General features: G+C 33.3%; 1 protein-coding gene across 13 annotated transcripts in view; it reads left to right on the forward strand.

Moving 5' to 3' along the window:
- LOC112393571 (sodium channel protein type 3 subunit alpha) overlaps positions 1 to 16607 on the forward strand; it is an 80671-nt gene that overhangs the window by 43227 nt on the left and 20837 nt on the right. For all 13 annotated transcript variants that reach the window (XM_024735868.1, XM_024735870.1, XM_024735876.1 and 10 more), the window contains exons 15-19: positions 539 to 895; positions 2704 to 3174; positions 14067 to 14187; positions 15292 to 15446; positions 16198 to 16371. In XM_024735868.1, coding sequence (XP_024591636.1) covers positions 539 to 895; positions 2704 to 3174; positions 14067 to 14187; positions 15292 to 15446; positions 16198 to 16371 — 1278 coding nt within the window. The remainder of the gene's footprint in view (positions 1 to 538; positions 896 to 2703; positions 3175 to 14066; positions 14188 to 15291; positions 15447 to 16197; positions 16372 to 16607) is intronic.

Below are 16607 nucleotides of genomic sequence, written 5' to 3' on the forward strand. Positions count from 1 at the left end.
AAAAATTGGACCTTTATGTTGACACAGAATGATATTTAAGTTTTTAATTTAAAAAGCAAATTGTTGAACCATATGTTGGTATGATCCTATCAGTTTAAAATAAAAAATGTACATATATATGTATATATGTATATATATATATATATATATATATATATATATACATCATACTTTTAATATATCTTTTTACTCTCTAAAATATAGTTGGAGGTGACATTAGCTTGCTAAATTCACAAATGTCTGTAATCAAAGTATTAATTTGTTTTCATGGATATATCTGTTGATGAATCAGAAATGTTTTATCATTTCTGAAATATTTTCTCTCTCTTATATTTGCACTTAAATGATATTATGATTTGATTTACAATTCCAGTATTATTAACACTTTTTTCTGGATTTGAATTTTAGTATAGTTTGAGATTTTATATTCCTCAGAGGTGGGACTACAATATAGTATCATACTGATAAAATGATGTCTAACTAACTTTTAAAATTATATTGTGACTACTACTAAGAGTATATTTTCACTTGATTACAGCTCCGAGTTTTCAAGCTGGCAAAATCCTGGCCCACCCTGAATATGCTAATTAAGATCATTGGCAATTCAGTGGGGGCTCTAGGTAACCTCACCTTGGTGTTGGCCATCATCGTCTTCATTTTTGCTGTGGTCGGCATGCAGCTCTTTGGTAAGAGCTACAAAGAATGTGTCTGCAAGATCTCTAGTGACTGTCAACTCCCACGCTGGCACATGAATGACTTCTTCCACTCCTTCCTGATTGTGTTCCGAGTGCTGTGTGGAGAGTGGATAGAGACCATGTGGGACTGCATGGAGGTCGCTGGCCAAACCATGTGCCTTATTGTTTTCATGTTGGTCATGGTCATTGGAAACCTGGTGGTATGTATGTATTACAAATGCTCATAATTAAGAACAATATCAGACAGTGGCTAAGAAGGTGGCCTGATGCAGCAGACACATCCGGTTTTATCATCAACAACCTAGACTCAAATCCCAGTACTAGCACTCTGAGCATGGGCAAGTTGCTTAACTTCTCTCAGCCTAAAATTCCCCGACTATGAAACTATAATAACAAAACTGAAATCTTATGGTTTATGTGAGGATTACATGAGGTATACCCATGACAGTCCAGGGACAAAAATATTAGTTTTTAGTTTTCCTTCTTCAAAAAAAATGTTTTTATCAAGACTAACTTTGTCCTAATATTATTTTTTATGGCCTGAATTATTTTTATTCTATTATTATTTTGATGAGATTATGATCTCCAGTAATTCTAAACAAAAGACTATTGAAACTGTTCTTTACACATACATAGTTCATATTGTTTGCTTACTCAGAGGCATAAGTTGCATATTACCAAACTTTGAAGACAAATTTCAATGAAATAGTGCATTATATTTTAGCTATGTATTGTAATTATCCAAACATCTTGGAAATATAGTCTTCCCTGAATTTGCTTTATTAAAGGAAAATAAATTATTGAGGTTTAAGTTATGCACATGTATAAACACTGACCAGATTTAAAAGACTTACTTTTAGCTCTGACTTAAAAGCACTAATATAGAAGCACAATTTGTATGTTTATGTGTTTTAATGCTTACATTTTTCAATCGTGTGGTCAGAGTGTTTCTTTATGCTATCATACTGAACCTTTCCTTTGAGAAGTACATTTCAAATGAGACTGCTTAAAAGAATGTTTGTGGGATACCTGTGGACATGCAATTTTTTCAGAATAGTAAATAAGGAAGCTCTAGATTCTGAATAAATCTGATATAAAAATAAGGCAACAAACTGGGGTTCTGGCTTAGCATGAGTCTTCCTACCATGTAACATATTTTGAAACTCAGTAACTACATTTCAAGCTAAAAATATTACTATAAATAAATTTTATTTTGCATCAGCTATAATGAATTCTTCTTCTATTATTCATATTTTATCAGTTAATTGGGTAATATTTTTCCCCATGTATCCAAATGATACACTGAGATTTCTTCATGTTTTCTGCAAAAAAAAAAGTAAAAAGAAAAGTAATTTACATTATATGGGTCCAGCCTAAACCCTGGAATAATTTTAGACTTCTCTCCATCTGTTGAACTATTTGGACACATATATTTCAAAGTATACTGATGAGAAATGTGTTAAACCTTTTATAATTCGCCTTTAGTAATTTCTGCTGCTATAAAAGTTTGTGGTCATGGGACAATGGAATTTGTATTTCAAGTATGTTGTTTTAACACATATTCATCAGGCTATTAAACAGATAAATTCATTATTTACACACATGAAGCTAGACATTCCCTAGACAAACTGGTAAAATTCAGTAAAATGACTAAAATGAAAATATCTCTTTTTTTTCTCATTGGCCAAAACCACAAAAATGGGATTTTTGTCTTTTCACTGGCAACCCTGAGTAGACACAATTTAAATCTTAGAACCTCCAATTTCCTGTTGTCCTTCTTGGTTTGAAAGGAAGGGTGCTTGTTTTACCATTTTGTCCTTAGAGCAGGTAGAAGATTTCAGGTTCTTTAAATGGTGTGTGATTAAGACAAGGTTTCTGAAATACAGTAAGCATTCAAGAAGCAGCTGTTGAATTAATTTTAGCAAAGATCTATGAGTTCCCTGTTTAAGCTATTATGTTTATGCATACTTCAATATTAATACAGCAAAATTTTCTTTTTTTCTTTTAGGTTCTGAACCTCTTTCTGGCCTTATTGTTGAGTTCATTTAGCTCAGACAATCTTGCTGCCACTGATGATGATAATGAAATGAACAATCTCCAGATTGCAGTAGGAAGGATGCAAAAGGGAATTGATTATGTGAAAAATAAGATACAGGAGTGTTTCCAAAAAACCTTTTTCAGAAAGCCAAAAGGTATAGAAATCCATGAAGGCAACAAAATAGACAGCTGTGTGTCCAATAATACTGGGATTGAAATAAGCAAAGAGCTTAATTATCTTAAGGATGGGAATGGAACCACCAGTGGTGTAGGTACTGGAAGCAGTGTTGAAAAATATGTAATCGATGAAAATGACTATATGTCATTCATAAATAATCCCAGCCTCACTGTAACAGTGCCAATTGCTGTTGGAGAGTCTGACTTTGAAAACGTAAATACTGAAGAGTTCAGCAGTGAGTCAGAACTAGAAGAAAGCAAAGAGGTAAGAATGCTTTTAAAGCTTTTTTTGCATTTCCTATAAAAAACATGCACAAGTTACTTAGTATTTTTATTGTGCTTATATGCATTATTAAAAAGTGTATTGAAAGTCATATATAAAGTAATGTTGGAAAATTATGAGATATTCTTTTTTGAGAATTCCATCCATTGAAATTCTAACTTTCCACAGAAAATCATCATTCTGAATAATTAGTATATTCATCTTCTTGATAGTTTCAAAGTCTGATTAAAAGATGTGGCCTTCAAAAAAACAGATTTTATTTAATATATTCTATTCTACATTCTATTATGCTCTTTAGAAAAAATAACAATGAACCATATTTTATTGATCATTGTTAAAGTGTTATCTCCTTACTTTCTATAATATATTAAGTTTTGCTATGATTTTTTTAATGTGAAAGTTTTGTGTACTTTTTGTTCTCCTCTAAACCTTTTATTGCCTATGATAAGAGTATTATTCATTTATTAAAATTTTACACATATTAGGAAATTAAAAGTAGTACTGATTACATTTTGCCCAGTCAAGGATGAGCAAATCTGTAAGGTCTTCCAGATTAACTTGGAAATAGTAAGAACTATTTAGAAAAACTCTACTTAAGGATTACAGTTAAACTGTAGACTGGAAAGCTGTTCTTACTGTCATATTACTACTTACTTAAAAGAAAAGAAAGGAAATTGTTCCTCCTGTAGGATTAAAATTCATAGGATCCTATGATAGTAGCTTAGTGGTATTAATTCTGCAATTCTGCATTGTGCAGAACAGGACTAAATTTTTTATTATTACTTATTTATAGACTTCTGATATACCAGTAGGAAGCAGAAAGTTAAGTCTAGCACAGGCTTATAAAAGACAGGTTTTAGCATGAGGGTATAAATATTGACACCATAGGAATCAGACAAATGATGTCTGATTCTGTGAGCATATTTGCATATTTTGGAACTTTCTTTTTTTAGTAATATGTCAACAGATTTGTATAAGTAGTAAGTAGCTGACAGTGTCAAAACTGATACCCTCCCGATCCTTTTTTTCAGGCATTTCAGAGCTTCTGAGATATATTATAATGGTAAATTTGAAAATATTTTGAAAAAGGTAAAAATACACACAAAATGTGTATTCTTTCTCCGAAAATTCTTTCTTCGAAATTCTCCGAAATTCCACTCAAAGTCTACTTAGAGAGTTCAATTCTAATTTATGTGTTGCTCATTCTGGTAAAATAAGAATTCAATTTAATTTTATTTTCCATCACTTGACATAGATTTATTTAAGAAAATCATCAATTAATTAACAGGCATTTATTGAGCACTTTTGTGAATTCAGCACTCTGCTGGATACTAAGGGTAAGGAAGAGTTAAAGGAGAGATTCATAACATAACCCCCTTCAGGGAAATCTCAGCATCTTTGAGGAAGCTAATACTAACTCACAAAATTATTAAAAACCTATTAAAAAGTTTAATCCTGTAGGACTGAATACAAGATTATACAAGTATTGAGAACAGCAAGAACATAGCAAATTGTTAAACGGAAGAGATAAAATTAAAGTAGGCCTCAAAATGTGGGTCAAATACATGAACAGAAAGCAAAAAGCAGAAACTTACTAAACAAAAGCCAGAGTTAGAGTGAGCTTAGTATTAAGGTGCAGTAGTGAAATAATCAGCATGTATAAAGTATTGGTTGAAAAGACTGGAAAAATATGTATGGGTGAGTAAGGTAGTTTCAGATTATACAGTCTTTGAAGTAAGTCAAGGAGCTTGGAATTGGCTGCATAGTCAATAAAGTGCTAAGCAGGTGAAAAGCAATAGGAAAGTGATGTTTTAGGAAAATTTATTTGATAGCAATAAGTAAAACCATTTAGAGTGAGAACTGTTATCTTGGGGAATGTGGTAACAGTCATTTGATAATAATGAGGTGACAGAATTCTGGGCTACGGTAATAAGTATGGGAACTGAGACTAACTGGCTTTTGACCAACCTAGTAAAGAATCTGAGAAATTGGGAAAATGGTGATGCAACTGTCTGAAATGGCCTTTTTAAGAAGGTTACCAGGTTTATGGGGGAAGAGAAAGAATTCAATTGGGACATACTGAATTAGAAGTGGGATATAGTGAGAACAAGAGACTGAATGAGCAGTCAGGGTTTAAAAAATAGATTTAATAACGCAGATTTCATAATTATCTGATTCCTTGAAAATAGAGGAGTTCCCTAAAGAAGTAATTACAAAGAGAAAATAAGGGAAGACTAGGGACAAGACTAGCTTGGGGTCAAGAAGAGATAGAAAAGCCAAAGAGGCAGAGAAACATTTGCTATGTTAACATCATAGGTTTCATCTCACTGCACTCATGGAAATGATATATCTTAATTTCTTTTTACCAAAAAGTTGGTTTCCAGAATACTTCAAAAACTCACTTTGTTATACAGCAGAAACTAACACAACATTGTAAAGCAGTTATACTCCAATAAAGATGTTAAAAAAAAAAAACTCTATGATGTCCACAGATATTTCAAATTATTGCTTTAGGAGAATACTACCTCATTGTCATGTCCTTTTTTTTAATGACTAAAAAATCATAAACTTGGAACAATGAGATACAATGTCTTCATTTTCAAGTCCTTGAAAACATTTTATTATCTGAACAAAAATTCTTTATTGGGTGATTTTTTAAAATAATCATCTGTCCTCTTCCAAGCTAGTTTTGGATACATGGAATCCAATTACAGAATGTAATAAAATTGTTTAAAGTATACAGATATATTAGAGGGAAAATACTTAAAAGTAAATATAAAATTAAAACTTTTATAAAGCTAGGATAAAATTTCAAATTATTTTGCACAGTAAAATTAAATTCAGCAGTAAGTTTTATGTGGATGATTTTTTAAATTAGTACCAGAAAAACCTTGGAAGAATAATAGGGCAATTCTCACGTATGCTCACACAAAGTTTAAAAGTACAGTTGACCCTTGAACAACACAGGAGTTATGGGTGTCAACCCTACATCCAGTTGAAAATCCGAGTATAATTTACAGTTGCCCCTTCATATACATGATTTCGTATCTGCACTCCCACATCTACAAATTCAGCCAACTGAGGATCCTGTAGCTGTAGTATTTACTATTGAAAAAAATCTGTGTGTAAGTGGACCTGCACAGTTCAAACCTGTGTCGTCCCAGGGTCAACTGTACACTGTTTTCAAAAATAAAAGTAAAAATCAGCATTATAGAATAGATTTAAATAAATTCCAGCGAAGTTCAGTTTTGATCTGAAATTTCTGAAAACTGCTGGCATTGAACACAGGTCACATATCAGATTCACATTTATGTTGGCTGGGTTGTTCTTTTTTATTAGCTATTGCACACACACACTCATACACACACACACACACACACAAATTAAAAATAACGTATCCATAAAGTGGCATATTGGTTCACACTTCTTAGTTTTTTGAACACAAGTAGATAAAGAACATTGGGCTGTGCTTTGGGGGACACAAAATATCCTTTCTCTTTGCTGACAAAGTGAAAAATCATACAAGTTAAACCTAACAGACCGATACATTTCAAAAGAAAGGAAGAAAGAAAAGAAAAAAAAATTTGTACCACATTTCTGCTTTAAGAAGAGGCGGTAAATTAGTCATTAATTTAGATAGTATTTGAAAACTCTAGCTGCTCTGTTCCTTCCATTCATTTTCAAAATATCTAGCTATACCACAGTTGGGGAGAAATGATCTCTAGAAGTTTTTAGAGATAAAAATATGAATTGCTGTTATTATATTATGTAATACATATTTTATATATGTGTATCTATTATATGCACCAGTAACATAAACAGACTGGTATGGAAATGAACATAAAGTTTTGCATGAAAAAAATTTTAAGGAAATTGAAGGCATGAATTTCAAAATAGTGATCCTTTTATTTTGTAAAACCTTGGAATTGTATATATCTTATGACAAGATATAATGTAGAATTTTGTTTTTATATAAACATGATTTCTTGACATTTTTATATAATTATGGATTTTTTACAATTTAGTTCTTGAAAGGTTTCATTGTCTTCCCAGGTGAAGGATATAGAATAAATGCTCTTAAGAAGCATATTTGAAGTTGAATTCCAAAGCTCAATCTAGGAATATCATACTGTGACCTTCACTGCTTACCATTCTTACTTCTCACAGGGGTAAAATCAAGCTGGAGCCTTCAAGAATGAAACTCTGGTGTTTTTTAACCAGCCAGAGGCTCGTGCCACCACTTTTACCCAGGTTACCCAAGCAAGTTGTACATGTACAATCACTTTCTAAATAAATTTTGACTGGCCTGCATGCTACTCAGCTACGTTCCTTCCCCTGCCATGGCAAGGAAGTGCTAGACGTGCCCAGCTGCTCTCTGCTGAATCGTGTGACACATCACAGCATGGTCAGGCAAGACGGGCAGTCCCAACACCGTTTTTGATTCTGTTAATGACTTTCCAGTTTAGTCTGTTTAGGCTTTTAAAAGCAATAATTGCATGCTCTATAGGATTTATATCTATTTTAAAACATGATAGAAATGTTTAAAGTTCAAAACAGTTAAGAACTTGAGAGGATGCATTTTTTTTCTGCTTTTATTTCATTAAAATAAGACCACAACTTTTTGTTGTTGTTGATTCAGCCCTTATAAGTAAACTGTATTACCAAAATGAGCCTCACAGGGTTTGACAGTGTTGCCATTTTCAGATCATTATATTCAGATCTGTGAATATAATTTTCAACCCGTCCAATTCATGTGCTCCAGATAGAAATGTTTGCTTTCATGTTTTGGGGGAAAGCCTCCATTAAAAAAAAAAAGAGTAAGGTGATCATGAGATTTTGGATATGAAGGGCCATAGTCTGTATACATTTGGGCACCACATATCTTGGATTTTCATGTAGTTTGGGGAAGTTGTTAAGTCATGTGTCTGCCAAACCCTAAGTGATCACTGTAATTAAAAAATGAAAAGCATCATGATACAGGATAGGAAAATTCATCGCATCTTAAGTAATTGGTTCAGTGTACCCATTTTTTTAAATTTCCCTGATCCACATTAATTTCTCCCTAAATGTTCTACCCAAAACTGAGCAGGCAAAAAAGAGACTTGGAAAATTTCCTTCTTTGGATTATTATTTATTGATTATAGTTTTATGAGGAATAAAGGATATCTCCAAAAATTGCTGTAGGTTTATGGATGAAATAAATCTTTAGTTTATTCTCTTGACTCAACTTTCTCCTGTTACTGGAATCACAGCCAGAGTCAGTGTTCTTGTTTGTTTGTTTTTGGGCACACCACACGGCTTGTGGGATCTTAGTTCCCTGACCAGGGATCAAAGCCAGGTCCACAGCAATGAAAGCCTGAGTCTTAACCACTGGACCACCAGGGAATTCCCCAGAGTGAGTGCTCTTGAATGCAAATTAAAAAGCAAAAAGTGAAAAGTTCATGAGTATTAGCAGTTTTCAAGGCTTTTGGTGAAAAAAAAAAAAACCTAATTAGAGCTTGGGGTTTGTCTGTAGGTTTAATTTATACATACTCTCTTCTTCTTTAGGGATAACTGAGAATTAGCTGTAAAATGAAACAAATTCAGACATAAAATTATAAATAAAAAATTTTCTAAAATACAGCCCCTGGTGATTTATGTAATTTTACTTAAAATGACTTTTTAGTTTTAGGAGTAGAACAAGATTATTAGTCATCGAAGAAAATCTGATTATTTTTTCTTCACAAGCAGGGCAGAATTAAATGGTACTGGAAAATTATCTTTTACACCATGTTTATAACAGGATTCCCTCTTTTTCAAAGTCATTATGGAAACTTTGAAAATGATGCTTGACTAAGGTCCCAAGCACGTACCCTTCTAGAAAAGGCCCTGTGCTCCGTTTTCAGAATCTGGAGAGCAATGGGAGAATACCTCTAGCTTCCCATTTCTGTTACGTTCTCAGTGTCTTCCAAATGCTCTCTGAGAAACTGAATGTGACACAACTCTTTCAGTGGCACAGATGGGAGTGTGAAAAGCCATTTTAAACCTATCTCGACCTTTAGAGAAAGGTTTTGGTGCTTCAGTGTACTTCTGCTGAAATAAAAATCAAGGCAAGTTTAGATGGAAATTTTTGTATTATCTTCTTAACATAAACCAGCTTTTTCTTTTGCCTGCTGGATGTCCTTTTACCTTATTCTTCAATTACCATATAATTATTGTCAGTTTCCTATATTATGTTCGTAGTAAGGCTCTTTTAAAATAAAAGGTGCATGAGGGGTGTTACACATTTAAAATATGTTAAGGCCAAACTAAATAGAGATGGTTTATATTTTTAACCATTCAATAAGTGGTCCAGAAAAAAAAGAGCTATTGGTTTTAGTCGTGTTCCTCCTGCCTTGGATATGCAGCCCAGTGACCTCACTGTGTGGCTACCTGTCCTTCAAATGAAATATAAGTCAAGATATGGATATGCATATCCAAAAGATCAGACTAAGGCCCTGATAGATTGTGTAACCAAAAGATTTTCTTCTTTTACTTTCAAGACAAAACCCAGAAGTTTTGAAAGAAATGGCTAGATTTTAAAGGCAGTCTGTAATGGCTGAATCTTTTATTTTTGCCTTTTGAATCATATAGCAGTTTGTGAGAGTAAAACATTTGATAGCTGACTGAAAATAAATGAAATGTGAGCGCATTTCGGTGGAAGTAGGCCAGTTGCTAACATTCTCTTCCATTTCTGAAAGTTAAATTTCACTATTTAATTGGATAAAAATTGAGCAATATTCGCCATAAGGGGGGATTTCTATATAAGTTCATGTTATCAGGGGAAAATGGCCTTTCTGGGAGCTGATTCTGTCATTTCTTACAAGTAGTATTTGCAGCTAACCATGAAAACTTCACATTCATGTACCATGTCTTTGAGAACATGGTTCTTGGACCAGCGTGCGGCTTCCACAGCATTGCGCCGGGCTTCTGCTTCAGCCAGGCATGCTTCCTGTGGCTGAATTAGGCCTGGAGAATGTTGCATCTTCAAACCTGCTTTCCAGTGTGCATTTGTAGAGCATAAGTCATCATCCCTCTGTAGACTCAGTAGTTTCTACAAGGGATGGAAGAATCTAGCCTTAAGTGCCATAAAATATTGGACGGATAGGGAGAAAACAGTACAAGAAAACAAATGATGAGCTTGTACTATGTGGTTTTATATGGAAGCTTTCTACTGTTATGCCTATATACCTGATTACATTTTTATAACTACTTCAGAACAAGTATTAATTTTAGTTATTTAGTATAGTCATCAAGTTCCTTAATGTGGAAAATTTCATTTCAGGTATCTTTTTTTTTTATCATTTTAGTAGCACAGCTATGGCAATTTAAAGAAAGTAAGTTATTCTTTGTATTTATCATCAGTCACCTGCTTTTAAATCAGTTATGTGTTTTTAAATAAAATTTGGAAGTCATTTTGGTATGGCTATGATAAAATGTATGACAAACTACCCTCTACCAGAGTATGAATGCCAAAATGTTGAACTTAATTAGAAATGTTTAGATTATGAAGATAGTATTATATCCATGTATAGAATTTTAAATGCTTAAGTAGTTTTCTAGGATATAAATTTCAAAATTTTAAAATACAGCAGTAAAATTCTTTATGTTTCCAGTGACTAAAGTTTATCAGGCAGTATATCTTAATTGGTAAGTTGTTGTAACTTAATAAGAACACAGTCTAAGCTTTAATTTATAAATGTAGGTAAATTCACAACTTTAAAATGTTTATGTAGTTGATACAATATTTTTATAACTTCATAGGATAAAGTATATGTACCTTCTTATGACAAAAATGTGGCCTATGAAGATTACACCATGAATAAGCCTGACTCTCCAACTAGCAGGAATTAACTTTATGCCAACTTTCATAGGAAAAGGAGCCTCCCACAAAACACTTTCAGTGGCAGAAACACTAGCCTACCAACTATTTTTTAAACCTTGATTCATCAAGTCTCTGTCTAAACATTCCTTAAGGAGTTTTGCAGAGCATAAGGTTAATGAGCTTATCCTTATAATCAGAAAAACTCCTGGATAACGGTGAAGCAATTCCGCATGTAAAATGGGTTCTGCTCATTTGAGAAGAGCAGAATACATGCAGAGATTTTTTCCTTGTCTGTTTTCAAAAGACATGCTATGCTTCATAATGCCAGGCAGATAGAGGTAAACTAACTCACACACGGACCCTCTCTGCTTTACAATGTACATTACCTCCACAGCCATTTAGAAAATTGAAATTATTTGTATTTTAACATACTAAACACATTCACAAAAGTTTACAATCTAAAGACAGTACCAATAACAAAGACACATCCAGAGGTCAATACTTGGTAAACGGTGGATACAACTGTCATTCAGATTAATGGCTACCAACACTTGTGCTGTAAAGGATTTGCTTTAAATATTTGTATTTAAATATAAGACACTTGTGTAATACATGGCAGAGAATTATAATGCAAAACATTGAACATTTCACAACTGTATTAACAGTGGTAAAATAAGAAGTGAAGGGTGAGTATATTTTCTAAAGTTTTCAAATGGAAAAGTATATGTGTATTTGCGTGTGTATACATATATACTTATTACTTTCTTCCTTCAGATTTCTTTATTGAATGTCTGCCAATATTTTAGAGAAACATTTTGGAAATATGTGTTTTTACCACTAAAATATCATTAATAATTCCTATTCATTAAGAAAATGCATTTTCTAATACAACTAAACAGACTTCTGCAAAGGCCACAATTGAGTTACATATCAAAATGAAGAGATCAAATTATCTAAACACTATAATTCTCTCTATAAGTGTAATAACAAAATGCATTCAATTTTTCATAAATTCAACATTACCATTTAGTGTCTATTCTATGCTTGAATCTTTTGGTGTATAGATGTATATTTGTGTATGTGTGTACATTTTAATATATATGTATATATGTACATAAATATACAATTTTATGTATATATATAATTTATATATATTTATGAGAATATTTGGTCAAAGCAAACAAGTATTATGGGCAAAACGTTCTATAAAATTTAGCATGGAGAAATCATAAGAAAGAAAGGCTTCATGGAAAAAGTGGATCGTGACCAGGCTCAGAAGAAATTATTCAGCTTGGATTGGCCAAAAGGAAGAAGAAACATGAAGCTTTTTATAACTAACCTCAAAATAATTTGGTTTCTTACTGGTTTTATTTATACAGTGGATATTATTGCTGCCACTCATCAAATGTCAGAGTGTCCAACCCATAAACCACCAATGAAATTGGAAGGGAAGAATTATCTAGTATTTTCTTGGTTATACCAGAAGCTGCTGCAATTCTATCCAGCAGTAGCTTTCCTGGGATTTTCTTAAAAGAATAAAGATATTCTGGCTGTAAGAAGCAGAAAAATCCTGAGAGAATAAAATATGTCTTTACCTTCCACCTTTCCAAAAAGTAGAGGATTTTAATGGTAAAAATTCTTGTACTCTAATGATCCTAAGAACCATAGGCCATAATCGATGGCCTAGTCTCTCTTTAGCATACTCCAGACTAGGAGATATTTTATTATAGAATTATATTTTGACTTAGGGTAACTTTCATAATATATTTAATTGGACATGGTTAACGTCACCCTCAAAGTAATACCACAGAAAATATCATCTGGATACTACTCTTCCATGTTCACGTTATAAAGTATTAAACTACATTTGCATGGTGAGTTCAAAAAATCAAGAATTTTGAGCCAAATTTCCTCCAATATGACTGATGCTTAAGGAGTTATCCAGGTATTTTTCAGTAACACATTAACTCTTTCAGAGGGTTAGGGCAGAGTGACCCTATCACTCAGCTACTAAAGTTAATGGGGCCTTTGAAACCATTAACATGTCCATGTTCTTTCATTCTAAAAGTTTTACATTCCCTGGGTTGTGCTGTATGTCATATCTTTGCATCACTTTTCATAAAGCATTGCACATCCATAATGTCATCCCAAGTGGTATCAGAGTACTTATTAGATATTTATTCTTGCAACACTAAAGTGGCTCTTCCTAGCCACGTGGCATATCACAATAATTTTTTTAAAGGAAAAATTCACAGCCTGATCACATGTTGAATTCGGAATATGCTCCTAATGAAAGTCTATACAGATTTTGAACAATGTCATTTATGAAGAAATTTCCATTTCATTTAGAATTCTTTGGCAAGTATTGAATTCATTTAAGCAGTTCAAAAAAGGGAGAGAAAGAGAAAGAGAGATCTATCATGTTTCTGCTAGTAAAGTAAAAAGAAAGTTATGTAAGCCAGAGAAAAATATAGCTCAAAGTTGAACTATAATGACTGTGACTAATGTTAATGTGCCACTCTTCCTTTCTAAAATTACAGAAACATGGACAGTAGTTACAGACAACTGGTAATGTTCTTTGCCCTCTGAACATTTCCATTGAAGAGTGGAAATTACAATTTGATTTGAAGCATTTTAATTAATATAATCAATAGTGAATGTCAGCATACCAAACTTTTATCAAACTATTCTTGATTTGGCCTGAGTGTTGATGTATTAAATTATTTTCATATGGCATCCATAGACAAATAGAGATCATAAACAAGTTAATCAGTAAAATCACTCCCTTCCAAATCAACCACATTGAATGCTGTCTAACCATTTTTTGTCTGAATCAACTTAGTAGTTACATTGTTTTAAACAATAGGACTTCAAGTATGTTAAATTATTAGTACACAATTATCAGTACTGTTAACAGAGTCAAATGCTATCACTACCACCATCATTTTTTCACACCATCACAGAGCATTTCCAAATTAGCTGAATAAAAGGGGAGAAAAATCACATCTTTGCAATGCGGTTTTGTTTCCAGAAATTAAATGCAACCAGCTCATCTGAAGGAAGTACAGTTGATGTTGCTCTGCCCCGAGAAGGTGAACAAGCTGAAATTGAACCCGAGGAAGACCTTAAGCCAGAAGCTTGTTTTACTGAAGGTAAACAAGCTCTAATATGGTTAAATGTAATCTCCCTTCTTTCCTTACAGAGACTAAATATACCTCATTTGAAGAAAGAAATGGTGAAGGCATATTTATCTTTGTTTTCCTCTTTTCTTCCAAAAAGTTAATTTATCTGTATTTCCTGATTATACTATAGCAGCTACTGTGCCTGGACAATTAAGATAATTTGACAAGTCCTTTTTTTCATCCTCCAGAACGTGGAGAAGTGAACCCTAGAAGATAAATGGCATTCTGGAACACCATCTCATTATTGATAAAGCAATCCCTTCAGACCTCATTGGCAATGTTGTGATTTGATTTATAGATGCTGCAATAATTACACTCCATCTCTAACAGTTTCAAATGTGGTTAATTTGGGCTGTGACCAGAGCTGTTTGGGGATATAGATGTGCTCTAGAGCCTTGTCAGGGAGACCAGCAGTTATTCTCACAGTGACCAGTACAGTGGCTAGCACACAAATCAATAAAGGTTTGCTGATTCCGTGTGATTGGATTGAATCCCATAAGTAGTAACTCAGAGCAGAAGAGTGGATGGAAGTTTAGAAATAACATGGAAGCTAAGAGCGGGAGGACAAAGGAAGAGAGATACTGACTGACAAGATGAGTCATAGGTGTGACTAAGAAAAGCACTGAGGTTGAAAATAAATAGCTTGGGAAAACTGACAGTGGATGATACCTTGGGAGACAGGGGAATTTTCTGTGTGAAAAGAAGTGTGTAAAAATCTAGGATCACATCAAAAAATGAATAAACAATTTGAATATGCAGTTTTTCCCCAAACCTGAGAGATGTTCTTGTCCATGATTGGCCTTGAGGCAAAGAGAGATCCTAAGCAGGGTTAAAGAATGGAACCATTTATACTCAAGCAGCTCTTTGATTCTAGGTAGCTGGCTGATATGTAAGTCTGAGAATGATTCACTATACAGGAGGGATGCTGAAGATAACTAAGGGATGAAGTAGCCAGTTGCTGTATAAAATGATGATCTGAGACTAGGATTGGGGAGGGAGGAACAAAGTTTATTTCTTCCTATTTAAGATTGAAATATATTTTTCTAATTTATTATATTTAATGTTATCTTTTAGGATGTATTAAAAAGTTTCCATTCTGTCAAGTAAGTATAGAAGAAGGCAAAGGAAAAGTCTGGTGGAATCTGCGGAAAACCTGCTATAGCATTGTTGAACACAACTGGTTTGAGACTTTCATTGTCTTCATGATCCTTCTCAGTAGTGGTGCTTTGGTAAGTGTAACGCATTATTGGCAAGAATCAGGTTCTAGTGAAATAGCTTACCTCCAAAAATACCAGAAGCATACACTCAGTTTAAGGAGCAAAACAAGAGGTATATTTGTACCTTGCAGAGCTTGGCACCCAGGGTTTAACTATGCAAAATTCATTACAGAATAAATTAGAACCATGAGCAGACAGATGCAATTTCTCATCTGGTGCTTTTCTAACAGATGTTTTCCTTACTGAGACAACCATTTCCAGGGACATTCTGTAACTACATTACCTTCCATGTCAAATCCCATCCAGTTCTCCCAAATAATCATAGTAATATTTATGGACTAAAAGTGTATTTTTTTACGTCTAATCAATTTATTCTTTCAAAATGAGCCAGATCATTCAGAGAATTGATGAAAGTAAGGTTGGAATAGGCCAAGTCTATCCCTCGTTAACAGAACTTCTAGATATTTTCTGAGTTCATATTACTTCTCTAAAAGCATGTCTTTGTAGAAGTAATTGAGATACAGATTTGGGGGTGAGAGGCAGAGAAGAAAGCACAAACTAAATCAGTAAAGATACTGACATTTTCTTGCCAACATTTTCCATTAGTTTTAGTCTTTAGATTTCGTCTGGTTCCACATTTGTCTGATACTAGCCAATGTTTATCAAATTAGTGCTTTGTGCCAAGCATTCTACTAAGAATTTTATCAAGTATTTGGGTGGAGGCAAGCCATTCAAATAAAATAAAAGCATTCTTGATTCACAGGCTTTTGAAGATATATACATTGAACAACGAAAAACTATCAAAACCATGCTAGAATATGCTGACAAGGTCTTCACTTATATATTCATCCTGGAAATGCTTCTCAAATGGGTAGCTTATGGATTTCAAACCTATTTCACTAATGCCTGGTGCTGGCTAGATTTCTTGATTGTCGATGTAAGTATCCTAAGTGATTTTTATGAAATTATTCTTAAAAGAGGCAAGTTTGACATTTCATATATTTCTACAATTAAAACCTTGACTTTAATTAGACCCTAGTTTCACCAATTCTGACACAATTATGCAATTATCTTTTTTAAAAACTACCAAAAAAATGCAAAAATGAGGTAAGTCTCAAGGGAAAGCAGCAGAAAAGGTCCTAAAAATGTGGACAGTGGTAAGAGAAAACACAG

The sequence above is a fragment of the Neophocaena asiaeorientalis genome, unplaced genomic scaffold, assembly GCF_003031525.2.
Source record: "Neophocaena asiaeorientalis asiaeorientalis breed wild unplaced genomic scaffold, Neophocaena_asiaeorientalis_V1.1 scaffold72, whole genome shotgun sequence".
In the NCBI taxonomy this organism is placed as follows: Eukaryota; Metazoa; Chordata; class Mammalia; order Artiodactyla; family Phocoenidae; genus Neophocaena; species Neophocaena asiaeorientalis.